The sequence below is a fragment of the Mus caroli genome, chromosome 1 (genome assembly GCF_900094665.2).
Source record: "Mus caroli chromosome 1, CAROLI_EIJ_v1.1, whole genome shotgun sequence".
Taxonomy (NCBI): Eukaryota; Metazoa; Chordata; class Mammalia; order Rodentia; family Muridae; genus Mus; species Mus caroli.
Genome location: NC_034570.1, coordinates 76,528,595 through 76,542,514, shown reverse-complemented (window position 1 = coordinate 76,542,514; position 13,920 = coordinate 76,528,595). Strand labels below are relative to the sequence as shown.

The 13,920-nt window shown below is 39.6% G+C and overlaps 1 protein-coding gene across 6 annotated transcripts in view; it reads left to right on the top strand.

Annotated features, from left to right (window-relative positions):
- The window catches only part of Sphkap (SPHK1 interactor, AKAP domain containing), a 140,211-nt gene that overhangs the window by 13,368 nt on the left and 112,923 nt on the right, over window positions 1-13,920 (top strand). For 3 of the 6 annotated variants that reach the window (XM_029480139.1, XM_029480132.1, XM_029480135.1), the window contains exon 2: window positions 8,996-9,074. The exons of 2 other annotated variants lie outside the window; for them this stretch is intronic. In XM_029480139.1, the coding sequence (XP_029335999.1) occupies window positions 8,996-9,074 (79 nt within the window). Of the gene's footprint in view, window positions 1-6,002; window positions 6,125-8,995; window positions 9,075-13,920 lie in introns of those variants that run through there. One more of the 6 variants, XM_029480134.1, reaches the window with a different exon arrangement.

Sequence of the window (13,920 nt, the reverse complement as noted above, 5' to 3'; positions counted from 1 at the left end):
GGCCAAAAATTCAAAAGAAAAATCTCAAGTCTGGTGTTAGGGTTTTGGTTAGATGCTCTTGGAGACTGTATTGTCACACTAGATGAGAAAATGTCATGGAAACTATATGTGTATATTTATCCAGAGCCTATTTAAAGCAGTGGTTCTCAATATTCCTAATGCCTGGTTTAATGGCAATTTAATATGGTTGGTTCTTTATGATGTGGTGATATCCCAACCATAAAATTATTTTCATTGTTGCTACTTCATAAGTGTAATTTTGCTACTGTTATTAATTGTAATATAAATATCTGTTGTTTTCTGATGGTCTTCGGCAAAAGGGTCATGGCACACAGGTTGAGAACTGCTGGTTTATAGTCTATCATATAAGGAAATAGTGGTACTAATGTAGCAAAAATACCACAAGAGCGTAGTCTTTAGTTCCCTATAATCTGAAATAAGAATAAAGAAGAAGGGAGGAAGCCCCATGTGAGCAATTGACTAAGAAAGTCTTAGTTTGATTCTCAAAGCAAGTAACTTTATCATAGGTTTTTTAAAACTGATGTTAGACAGTCCAAGAACTCTAATTTCCTAGAGTAATGTCTTTACATTTTTTTTCCAATTTGTAATTCAGTCTCTGATCTTTTGAGCAATGAATCATTTTCAAAGTTTCTTGGCAGTTTACATAACAGAACTGTCTTCCTGAAGGACCAAGGAGCCATATCTTTGAAATGTAAACGAGAGAGAGAGAGAGAGAGAGAGAGAGAGAGAGCTTGCATCTCTGAGTATCTGTAGGAAAGCAGGAAGCTAATATTTATGAGTGTCTTATACCAAAGTGTAAAACCATGTCAGCTCATGGAAATGTTAGAAAATGTGCTTTCCCTTTCTATATGGCTCCTGAGCAAGCCCTCTACTCAGTACTCCTGCCATTAAGAAACTCTCCTGTCCTGTGCATAGTTGAGTTTAGACTTCATTCTGGTCTCCCTCCCCACTTCAATGACTTTAATAATGTATGATTTTCATTTAATCCCTCCCCTCAAACTTTATTTCATCCTTCAGTGTTGTTTTTGTCATCTAGAATATAGGAGGATGGGTTGTATATTCACAGGGATAATGAAAATGCAAAGAACGGGATGCAAAGCAAATCATACTTAGCTGAACTGGAAGATTTTCATAACAGAGTAAATATTCAAGATAGAGAGGAAAGGGTCGAAGATCAATCCAACTTATCTTTGGTTTGGGATATCTGGGCTTGTTTTTAATGTCAAAAAACAAAACAAACAAACAAACAAAAACAACTGAAATTCCTAAATTCCTTTGTGGGGGAGGGGGAAGAAAGTAGATCAGATGAAAATAAGTTGAATTTCAATAGATAGAAAACAAAAAGTGCATATGGATGACCAGCAGCTGTGGATGGACTCCAAAGCTCATGTAAAAGTAGGGTGACGAAAGTAGAAATATGATTCTAGGCTGAATGTATCAGAGAGATGAGAACCTTTAGGATAAACGGATGGCTCTAGAATAGTGCCAACTCATGGCCCGTTTAACCACTTGTACAACATCTGTTTGTAATTGGTCTCTTAGACTTCTTAACATAGAATAAAATTACAGAGGTAGACCTGAAAGAGGTAAATTCCAATTGCAATCATGTGTGTGTGTGTGTGTGTGTGTGTGTGTGTGTGTGATATGTATATGTGTGTATGTATGGTATGAGGTATGTAAGTGTGTATCTGTCTATGTGTTTGTGTGTTTTTGTAGTTTGTCTGGGTGTTTGGTATGTATAATGTGTTATGTATGTTTGTGATGTGTGTATGTTGTGTGTGTGTTTGTATGGTGGTGTGTGTGTGTTATATGTCTTTGTGTGAGTGTATATTATGTCCATGTGTGTGGTGTGGTATGTATAAGTGGTATGTGTCTTTGTGTATGTCTCTGTATTGTGTCTGTGTGTTTGGTGTGGTGTGTGTGTGTGTGTGTGGTGTATGTGTGTGTGTGGTATGTGTGGTGTGTGTGTGATGTGTGTGGTGTGTGTGTGTGTGTGTGTGTGTGGTGTGTGTGTGTATGTGGTGTGTGTGGTATGTGTGGTATGTGTGTGATGTGTGTGGTGTGTGTGTGATGTGTGTGGTGTGTGTTTGATGTGTTTGGTATAGTGTGATATGTGTGTGTGTGTGTTTCTGTGTGTCTGTCTCTGTGTCTCTGTATCTGTGTGTCTGTGTGTGAATGCTTTCACATTTCTTCCTCAGGTCTGTAAGAGAGAAAAACAGATGAAAACTATTAGTAGCCAGTTTGAGCAGTGAGTAGAAGAAGTTTAGATATATGGCCAACACTGCTCAGCAATGCTGATTAAATTCTCTAGATAATTGTCCCATAATAAACAAGTCTGTGTGTGTTGCTCACCCTGCTGCAGACTCCCTGGCCTTTTGCAAGCTTCTCTATCATAATTTGCTCCATCATGTCTGACATGCTGCTGTCCCCTGGCATTTCTACATTGGTCTTAAGCACAGTGCATCAGGCTATACAACTATACTTCATGCAAAATCCAACCGTAATTAACATTTGATGCCTACTTTCATGGCTGGTGCTCTTTTCCTTTTAAATAACATAATTATTAAACTTAGACAAGATATCTACTGCCCTTCTGTAGTCATCTAAATTATCTTTGAAAATAAGCAGTGTCACATTTGTTGATGTCTTTTCTCAATGTTCTGCAGTAATAGTTTTCATAGCAACTGTTAAACAATCAAACTACAGTAGTACCCTCCAGGCTTTAGTGCTTACAGTCTAAAATATGATCACCTCTAATCCCAAAGCAACACAAACACCTGCATTGGACCAAATGGACTCATAATTCCTCTCAATGCAATTTCTATTTAAACAACAAAAATAGCATAGGTGAGTAGCAGATGTTCCATTGCTAATGATCCAGATGCTCCACTCTGCTCTCATCATCTAGACCCTGCCTTGTTCATTTTCATTTTACAAGTATTGTTCTGTCTTGCATTGTTTGAAGCTGTTAGTGAAAAAAACTTACATATTTAGATAGACATGATTTGTGTTTCCATGATATTCAATATACACCAGTTTGTGCCCATAGAGCTGGGTAGTGCTGTATAATGGTCCAGGGTGTGGGGTGGGGGGCTGTGTGGCGGGAGGAAGATACAGGGTTGGGTTCCTGAGTCCAAGATTGTATTCAATGGGGTCCAGTGAGATGGTTCAGCAGTTAAGAACACTGGTTGTCTTTCCAGAAGTCTTGAGTTCAGTTTCCTAGAAATCAGATGGTGGCCCATGACCAGAAGAGGGATCTAATACCCTCTTCTGGCATGCAGGTGCACATATAGACAGAGCACTCAGAAAGATAGAAAGAAAGAAAGAAAGAAAGAAAGAAAGAAAGAAAGAAAGAAAGAAAGAAAGAAAGAAAGAAAGAAAGAAAGAAAGAAAGAAAGAACAGGCAGACCTGCGATCCTTATCTCTTCTGTCTGTCTGTCTGTCTNAAAGAGAGAGAGAGAGAGAGAGAGAAAAGAAAGAAAGAAAGAAAGAAAGAAAGAAAGAAAGAAAGAAAGAAAGAAAGAAAGAAAGAAAGAAAGGAAGAAAGAAAGAAAGAAAGAAAGGAAGGAAGGAAAGAAAGAGGTCACTTATAACCAGACTTTTAAATTATCTTTTCATGATCAGTTGGACCCACTGTTGGAAATTTTCCCTATATCACAGCAGAAAAGCACATGTTCCTCACCGCCAGGAAACGAAAGAGGAAAAGTGAAAAAGACACTACCATTTACTTCAAAAAAAAAGTCATGATTTAAAGATTCTCACTATGTCAACTGCTAAATGTCACATGGCCTCTTCCAGCGTATCACTCAAGGAACCCAGTCTCTAAATGCTAAAGATCCAGATTATAGCAGCATCTGTGTCTAGATCTTGTAGCTGGTTCATAGCTACAGCTGGGATCCATGCATCAGGTGTTGGGGAATCCAGTGCAGGCAGATTACAAGCAAACACGTCAAGTACTACTCTCATCTCAAAGTAGGTGAAGAAGAAACCATCCTGTTCTCTTAGGTGACACATCTTAGCTTAAATCATCCTTCCCAAGGGAAGACATTTCTCACCATGATGCTCTTCTATATAGGACACAGTCCATTCCACTCTGCCTAGAAACAGCTAATAAACCTACAACCTGCTGTTTCCTCCCTGAGACACAGGAAAGCAGGACTTTTACACTCTGAGGCTTCACTCCTCCTACATAATCCCCATGAAAGCTCCATTTGTTTACAAGTATAATTTGCAAGAAATACTAACTTTGCAGGATGTCTCTTGGAAATCCGTGGTGGCTCTCTTGCCATATTTTATGCAAGAAAACTAGTGTGTCTCAAGTTACTTAACAGCAAGACAGTCTTTACATAACAACCATGGCTGTGTTTGCTCACTTTCTCCTCTCAACTCACTCTCCCCAGCAGCACTTAATGAGGCAGCAACACAGACCTGCTGCGCCAATGGCTCTATTGTCCTAATTATTAGGAAACATGCTCATCTCAGAGCCTCAGGAAAATTCCATGCTCTGCTTTCTCGGGAGAAGATGAAATGCAGTCTCCAAGAAAAGTTCCAAGTTTCCCGAATCTTGGCTATTTCAGAGTATATAAAGTTATAAAAATCTAACATGGGCATTTTTATTCTGCACATTTTGAGATCTCTTTAGAGAGCACTTCTTTTTTCTTGTTGATATGATTCATACAGGCTGTAATAGCAGTCTTCTATTAATAAGAGCTGTATGAAGTTATAAATGTGTAAGAGTCTGGATGTCAGTTACTTTTTTTTTCATTATTTACATTTAGAAAGCAAAGAAGACTAACCCAGTTCACTCTTAGCAACAAGACAGCTGAATGAATGGCAAAGATATTCAGCTAACCTCTGATGGAGGTGCTAGGCCTGTCTCCTAGCCTCCAACTCATCTTCTGTAAGAGAGCATGGTAGTGTTAGACACAACAAGAAAACTGTGCCAGGGATCCCACAATCATTGACAGTAAGTGGGATGGAAAACTGCAATTGAACACCGCGATAATGACTGGTGGTCCTCAGGGAATGGCTTTGTTACTAGGAATAAATGTACTTACAAGGAAGGAAAGTCACTAGATACTGTTTTTAAAGGTCTTTCTAGTTGGGCTAAATAGTAAACCTTATAAGACAGCTTTAAAATGGTTTATTCACATGTGTCAAAATATAATTTAGTCAGTGATAACCCAACAAAAGGTTTTATTATTTTATTCAAGAGGAATTTTTCCTTCAGATACACAATTAGAAGACTAATCAGATACTAAAATACAAACATTCTTTATAACCTGAGATTGCTTTAACTGGTAATTTTGCTCCCACACTTTTTATGAGGTGAAATATGCAGATATACTTTTCTCTGTGTTCGTGGCAGGCATCTAAACATTAGACTTTAGGACTCAAATGAGGACTTGTACTTTGTCCATTTATTGACAAATAAGTTTGTTTTGAGGTAATTAAAATTCATGTGAGAATGAAGAAAGGAAATATTTTATCCTTTCACACATTTTTGTGCCTCATGCTAAAATCTGATGCTTTGAAGTTGCTTCTTAAATCAAGCATGAGAGTAGGGTTGTGGAAAGATCAACCCCTCAGTTTCCCTTTCCAACACAGGATTGGGCTATTCAGTCTCTGTTAGTGTAAAACTTGTTGGTGGCGAAAGCTGTTTCGGTCCTGCATAGAGTATCATCCACTCCATTATGTGTCTGAGACATGTACCATGTCAAACTCAAACCTATGTACTCAATGATAGAATAGTGTTATATTACATTTTAAGAACATTATCAATAAATTCACATCCTGTATTTCTTTACCTGGGTGTTTTAAGGGCCTGCTTTATTTTATTTTTTATTTTTCTTTCACATATTATATCTAAGCTACAGTTTCTCCTCCATCACCTTTTCTCAGTCTCTCTCTCTACCTCCCCTCTCCCTCCGATACATCCACCTTTGCCTCTCTCAGAACAAAGCAGGCCTCCCAAGGACATCAACCCAACAAAGTATAACAAGCTACAATAAGACCAGGCATCATACCATCACATCACGGCTGGACAAGACAACCCAGTAGGAGAAGAAGGGTCCCACAAACAGGAAAAGGAGTCAGAGACACTGTAAGGAAACCAAAAAGAACACCTAGTTACTCTCCCATGGCATATGTATGTATGGGGTCCAACCCATACAGGCTCTCTGATCTCTGCCAGCCTCCATGAGTCCCAGTCAGTTGGAATTGCCTGCTTTATTTTAGAATAAATATGCTATGTGGTGCCTATATATGCAAGGTATACTTTAAAAACTAAAACCATGATGCATACTCTAACAATTATTTGTTTTTAAGGAACAATTCGCAATATTATTTGAAAAGGCTCACATTTAAAAATCTAAAGTAGAGTGAGGGCAGTGATCAGGATGTAAAGTGAATGAATGAACAAACAAATGAATGGATAAATACAGAAATGAATGGGAAAAAAAGAACTGTGGGGCCACCTCTGCCAACACTCTTTATGTAAAATGGAAAGTAACTGACTGACTTCTCAAAATTGGCATGCAAGATGAGTGTGCCCAGATTATAAATGCAAATCTAAGACTTCAGTGTCCAAAACTTTCAAGTACTGACAAACTACCACAAGGGGATATTTGATGTCTGACCTCATATGGCAGTTCCAGTTGAGATCAGGGACACTGAAAATATTGTATAATGCTCCTTTCAGACTGTGTGTACTAGTTCTACACAGAGCAAATAAACCCTGGTTTAGGCTTAGGACCTATCTCCAAGATAAGCCATTAAGTGTATGCAAATATTCCAGTCCCCCCCCCAAAAAAATGTCTAATACCAAAACATTTCTGATCCTAAGCAATTCTGATAGAGAATATTCAAGCTACATAAGACTACTACTTAAACGACAGAATAACTAACTTTGCTATTGTTGATGTTATTGTTCTTGCCATCGCTTATTGCTACGGTGTGAAGTTGCTGCATCTTCAGGCTAGATAACGACTATTGCCTTCTGCATTGCACCACTATTATCTCTGGAAACCTTTTCAGTCAACAAGCTAGGTCTCTCTTTTTTTGGTCTCTGTTTATAAATATTCCTCACTCTCCTTCATCTTACATTTTCCCCAACCTCACAGCCCGCTGACACCATTATCCTTTCTAGTTATGTCCTTTCTTTCATAATCAGTAACTGTTAAATGACTGTGAATTTTAGCTCTAGTATTTTTTTTCTTTTTTTTAATTAGGTATTTTCTTCATTTACATTTCCAATGCTATCCCAAAAGTCCCCCATGCCCTCCTCTCCCTCCCCTACCCACCCACTCCCACTTCTTGGCCCTGGCATTCCCCTGTACTGAGGCATATAAAGTTTGCAAGACCAATGGGCCTCTCTTTCCAATGATGGCCAACTAGGCCATCTTCTGCTACATATGCAGCTAGAGACACGAGCTCTGGGGGTACTGGTTAGTTCATAATGTTGTTCTACCTATAGGGTTGCAGATCCCTTTAGCTCCTTGGGTACTTTCTCTAGCTCCTCCATTGGGGGCCCTGTGTTCCATTCAATAGCTGACTGTGAGCATCCACTTCTGTGTTTGCTAGGCCCCGGCATAGCCTCATGAATCGTCCCCACCACGACCACCACAAAACACAACTAAAATTGCTAATACTTCTTTTTACAATTATTCATTTTATTTTACATGAATAAATATTTTGCTGCTTGTGTGTATGGGCAACATATATTCTTGTTGAGATTCTTGTTGCTTGCAGAGTTCATTAGAGAGTGTTGATCATCTGGAAGTGGAGCTATCGATGGTTGTGAGGCACCATAGGGGTGCTAAGAAGCAAACCCAGGTTCTGTTCGAGAGAAACACACACTCTTTCACCTGATGTGCCATGGTTCCAGCATGATAATAAATACTTGAAACTTACCAATAGATATTTGAAACTTATCAAAAGAACAGAAGAACACACAGTATAAAATGTACTTGTGAGCAAGTACCACCAGGCTAAAAACATGTTTAAAAGATCTTTTTAAATAAGAGTCAGAAAAAAAAAATCTGCGACCTTAAAACTTCAAAACCAACAGTTAGATTGATGGCCAACTTCATCAAAGCAAACAGGTGATATTTTGGATATGTCAGAAAGACTAATTGCTAGTTTAAAATTCTGTGCTCCATGAAAAATAGCCTGCAAGAGTAAATGAAGGTATTTTCATCTCACCAAAGATGGTCACTCTCATGCTTGTCCCTCTCAGTCCCACACCAGGGGTTTTGCTGCTGAGGTCTCTGGTATGGATCTATTAGCTTCACTCACAAAATAAGATTGCTTTGTATTCTGAGTTCCCAGTAGCTATGAGGCAATAAGATAAATACTATTTTACTGACAGTTCCTTTTCACCTCCAGCTGGGCTGGATAGATCTTCCTAGCCATATGTATTGCCCCATCATAGTTACAGTCATCTCATGGCACTGAGATTTAAAGTCTTAGACTATTAATTTGCATTCCAAAAGTAAACTGAGCTTACACACATACATCACATACAAAGCTTGGCTACAAATATTTCAGAGAACAAATGTCTAAAATGATGCATTGCCTTATTTATGCTCTTAAAATTTAGTCAGGGGAAAAAGTGCATAAAATGAATTGAGAAGGGCTGAGACTCTTACCTGCAGAATGGAAGCTATTTCTGATGAATGAAGATGTGATGAACAGTTACAAATACAAGTCCATTGCGACCCAAGCCACTCCAAGTCAGATTGCATACATGCAAATGTCTAGAATCCCTAGATCCTTTCCTGAATTTTCAAGTATTTGCTAGAACATGCCCATTTAGCCACCGATATGCAAAAACTGGCATGCTGTGAATCTTTCTTTCCTCTTAAATGATACTAAAACTTCTTTCTTTTTTCCCCCATCCTCTCTTCTCTGGCTTCCTCTCCAAATCTGCTGGTGTTTCTAACCCCTCTATGGTGGGTGTGGTCCTCTCCATCAGCCATGTGGGTAGTTGAACCAAACTCTGCTACCTGCCTTTCTGCTGCCCTGCCGGTCAAGAGACACTGCCAAGAATCCAGGTTGGTTGTGGGGCCTGGGGTCCAGGGGATTATAATGCCAAGTCATGATCAGGGTCTTCTTAATGACAGTACCCATGAGGCCCCAGGGTACATGGATGAATATTTTGACCCTGAAGTTCTAGATTTATTGGTTGATGGTACAGTTGTGGAAACACAAACTATGGCGTACACCTGCCCTCTTGTTTACTGTCACATTTAACCTCTGTGTTCTATCCCTTCAGTGCCATGCACCTCTCCAGCTGAAAAGACTTTAAGGCATTAGGAAATATTTCAATATTGTGAACACTTATGTTCCATCCCTCAGTGTCTTCCTGTCTTTTTCCAGTTTAATGGACTCTTAAGAAAATAGGAGACATCTAAGTGCCATGAAAGGTAGTCAGAACTTTACTTAGGCAGAACTCTGTGTCCCAAAACTTAAAACCAGGTTTGCTTTCTGCGCCATCTTCATTGCAAGCCCATACCCACTGTTGTGTTTATTGATGACCTACTTCCCAACCCGACTGGAACCCTGAAGGTAGCTTCCCATGCCAATCCTACTCCCAGTCGGCATTGCTTTTCTCTAGACCCCAAAATTTAATAAAATCAGAAAATCCTATCAAAAACATTTCTCCATGGCAGGACACCATGTGAGAACAGCTGGGAGTCTAGGGAAGACTGTAGACTAGGGGGCAGGTTCTTCTAGACTCAGCCTTCTGAGTAACAATCTGAACAAACACAGACTCTGTGGCTCAGTGTCCTTATGAATATAACAGGCTAGGAACACCTACCATGACATGTCACCAAGACAAGGAAATGACAACTGTAAAAGTCTTGTCGCAATGAATAGAACAGGTACTCAATGAAATGTGTCTATTTTTCATTGAAGTTGCCTTTTTACACTAAGGATATTATAAAGTGATTAACATCAGCCTCATTTAGCAGAGATTAAATGTCTCAACAAGAATAAATATCATTCCCAGAGTCAGTGCAATGAAAGCCGAATGGGACCCCAATTCAAGTTTTTTTTTTAAACTTTAAGATATTCTTTATTTACATTTCAAATGTTATCCCCTTTCTTGGTTCCAACCCTCCAGGAATCCTCCTACCCCACACTCTCACCCATGCTTCTGTGAGTGTGTTCCATCACCCACTTATCCACACCCACCTCCCTGTCCTACACTGGGGCAGCGAGCCTTCACAGGACAAAGGGCCTCTCCTCCCATTCATGCCCAACAAGACCATCCTCTGCTACATATGTGGCTGGAGCCATGAGTCCCTCCATGTGTACTCTTTGGTTGGTGGTTTAGTTTGTGGGAGTTCTGGGGGGTCTGGTTGGTTGATATTGTTGTTCTTCCTATGGGGTTGCAAACCCCTTCAGCTCCTTTGGTCCTTTTTCTAACTCCTCCATTGGGGACCCTGTGCTCAGTACAATGTTTGGCTGCAAGCATCCGCATTTGTATTTGTCAGGCTCTGGCAGAACCTCTCAGGAGACAGCTATATCAGGCTTCTGTTGGCATGTACTTCTTGGCATCCACAATAGTGTCTTGGGATTGGTGACTGTATATGGGATAGATCCCCAGGTGGGGCAGTCTCTGGATGGCCTTTCCTTCAGTCTCTGCTCCACACTTTGTCTCCGTATTTCCTCCTATGAATATTTTGTTCCCCCTTTTAAAGAAGGACGAAAGCATCCACAGTTTGACATTCCTTCTTTTTGAGCTTTGTGTGGTCTGTGAATTGTATCTTGGGTATTCTGAGTTTTTGAGTTAATATCCATTCATCAGTGAGTGCATACCATGTGTGTTCTTTTGTTATTGGGTTAGCTCACTCAGATTGATATTTTCTAGTTCCATCCATTTGCCTATGAATTTCATGAAATCATTGTTCTTTATAGCTGAGTAGTACTCTACTGTATAAATGTACCACATAGCTGGTCAGTGGTGGCACACACCTTTGATCCCAGCACTTGGGAGGCAGAGGCAGAGGCAGAGGCAGAGGCAGAGGCAGAGGCAGAGGCAGAGGGAGAGGCAGAGGCAGAGGCAGAGGCAGAGGCAGAGGCAGAGGCAGAGGCAGAGGCAGAGGCAGAGGCAGAGGCAGAGNGAGGCAGAGGCAGAGGCAGAGGCAGAGGCAGAGGCAGAGGCAGAGGCAGAGGCAGAGGCAGAGGCAGAGGCAGAGGCAGAGGCAGAGGCCGAGGCCGAGGCCGAGGCAGAGGCAGGCAGATTTCTGAGTTCGAGGCCAGCCTAGTCTACAGAGTGAGTTACAGGACAGCCAGAGCTAAACAGAGAAACCCTGTCTCAAAAAAAATAAATAAATAAAAAAAAAAAATAAACCACATTTTCTATATCCATTCCTCTGTTGAAGGACATCTGGGTTCTTTCCAGCTTCTAGCTGTTAAAAATAAGGCTGCTATGAACATAGTGGAACATGTGTCCTTGTTATATGTTGGGGCATCTTTTGGGTATATGCCAAGGCGTAATGATTGGTCAAAAAACAGGCCAATTCAAGTCTTTAAACATGTATTATGCCATAATGCTCTATGAGAAAAAAGAGAAAAAATGATTAAATCTGACTTATTAAAATGGACTATGAATCTTCTCCTATAGAATATTTTTAATGTGTGGATATTTTTACACTTTTTTCCATCAGTCCTAAAGGCATCAAATACTTCAATCAGGATGTACAGATGTTTTGTGTGCTCTAAAATAAATAAATGAGAATGTAAAATGTAAATGTTTCATTTGGAGTCCGTGTAGATTACCCCCGTATACCTGATATGACCACTGGCACTTGCATTTTAGGGGGACTGATTTCCACATACACCTCACCCTCACTGAAAAAAAAAAAGAAACTGAGATTAAGACTGTGTTGTTAATATTTGACTTACTTGAACACTAATAGAAAAACCCTTAATGTGATGTCATAATTGAACCTATGGCTTTGTGGAAGGATGACTAGTCAGAGTCACAGTTGTCTTTCATGGGATCTTTATGGTGAGTCAGAACTATCATAGGTTTAAAGATAAAGTTTGACGATTCTAAGATACTCCTATTTAAGTTGTAAGCCAAATTTACAAATGGAACGCCTTAAGTGGCAGTTGGCATGTGTTGATGTTGAAAGGTAAGGATACATTTACTGAATCATGATTACTGTATGGATAGTTTTGCCATAGAGAGGAAAAAATCATCAATTCATTTCTAGCTATATAAGTAGTTATCCAGATAAGTTACAAAACCCTCTGTTATGATAACAAAACAAAAACAAAAGAAAACAAAAAAAAATCTACATTTAAACAGTGTTTCAAAATTCTTAATTCCAAAATGTAGTGCAAACTAAGAAGCCATCTGAAAACACATAGCTTTATAAACTTAAAATCTGTGGATAAGTAGTATAGAATTTAATAGAAATAACACAGGAGAATTTCAGGACTTTGAAAGTGCTCCTGTACAATACTATAATAGTGGGTGCATGTCATTCCTTCAAACCCATAGGATTTACATAAAATGTGGACCTTAATATAGACCGTGGACTTGGGGTGTTAATGATATGCCTTTGTAGGTAGATTTGCCAGTTGTAACAAGCAAAGAAGTCTGGAAGAGTATGTTGTTGACCGTGTGTGGTATGTTGGTGACTGTGTGTGGAAGAGGCAAGGGGCCTATTGAAACTCTTTGTACCTTACTCTCAAATATGCTAGAACTTGAGGCACTCCAGATAAATCAATTTATTTGAGAAAAAAGTAAAATAAAACCTTTCCCAGTTCAAAAAGCATAAACAACGAAGAGAAGATCTGAGGGAATAAAATATAAAATGAAAAAATATGGCAGAGACACTTGTTGTCTGGAGTCAAATTATCAAACACTTTAGACCAATACTTATAATAAAATGTGTACAATGGGCTCACTGCTTTAGTGAGGTCTCACATTCGCCAATTACTGTCTGTTAGAGGCTGAATTACCTTCCTCCCCCTGGTATTGTAATAGGGATATTCTTTCTGTTGTCAAGTATTGGCAGGTAATTCAACTGTGGGGAGCAATATGGCTCCTAATATGTGCAGTCTCTTTATATATGTCTTGCTGCTTCTGATATATCCATCCTCTATTTTAAGTGTATTTTCCTATTTGTACTCCTTTGACACTTAACAAACTGTGCTTTTTAAAGTTATTAAATGAAAGTGCATTTGTAAGGAGGGGTCTGAGTTTCTTAAGCCTCGAGGAAGTAACCCATAACTGTAATAAGAGGCATAGCCATTGAATGCTAATATATATGCCAAAGGATGAGTCTAGAACCACCTACTCAAGGTTAGTCCCAAGCTTTTTCTTAAGGTCTGTTCTAAATCAATGCAAAGTGCCATTGTAATGCTTTCTGATAATCTTTCTACCAGCTTTGGCCATTTTTAATAAAACATTCTCATGTACCCAACAAAGAGATCAGCCAAACTCATTAGGATAATGAAAGGAAAACCAAGCCATGACGACCGATAAGCTTACCTATTAGGATGCCCTCCTTTAAAAAATTCTATTTGTGACACTGTGTTCTTTTACACTGTATCAGCAGTGCCACCAAGCAGTCTCTGAGAGCTGCAGCTCCTCATGTCTCACTGTTCACAGTCAATCAGTCCAGGCAACTCTCTGTGTTCAACTTCACTCCATTACTCACGGGCATAGACAACTGTGATATAATCCAAAAGCCTCAGGAGGGAGGCACGAGAGAAGCAAGATGCAGATTAAAGGGCACTGACCTGGGATAATGGGTCTCTCCCCAGCAACACTGATGCTTTGGCTGTGGCAAGCGGCTTCTGGTCTAAGGCAGGAAAGTTTCCCGGCTTGTTGGCTTTCCTGTTTCTTCCAGCCACACTACTCAGGCTTATTGTCAC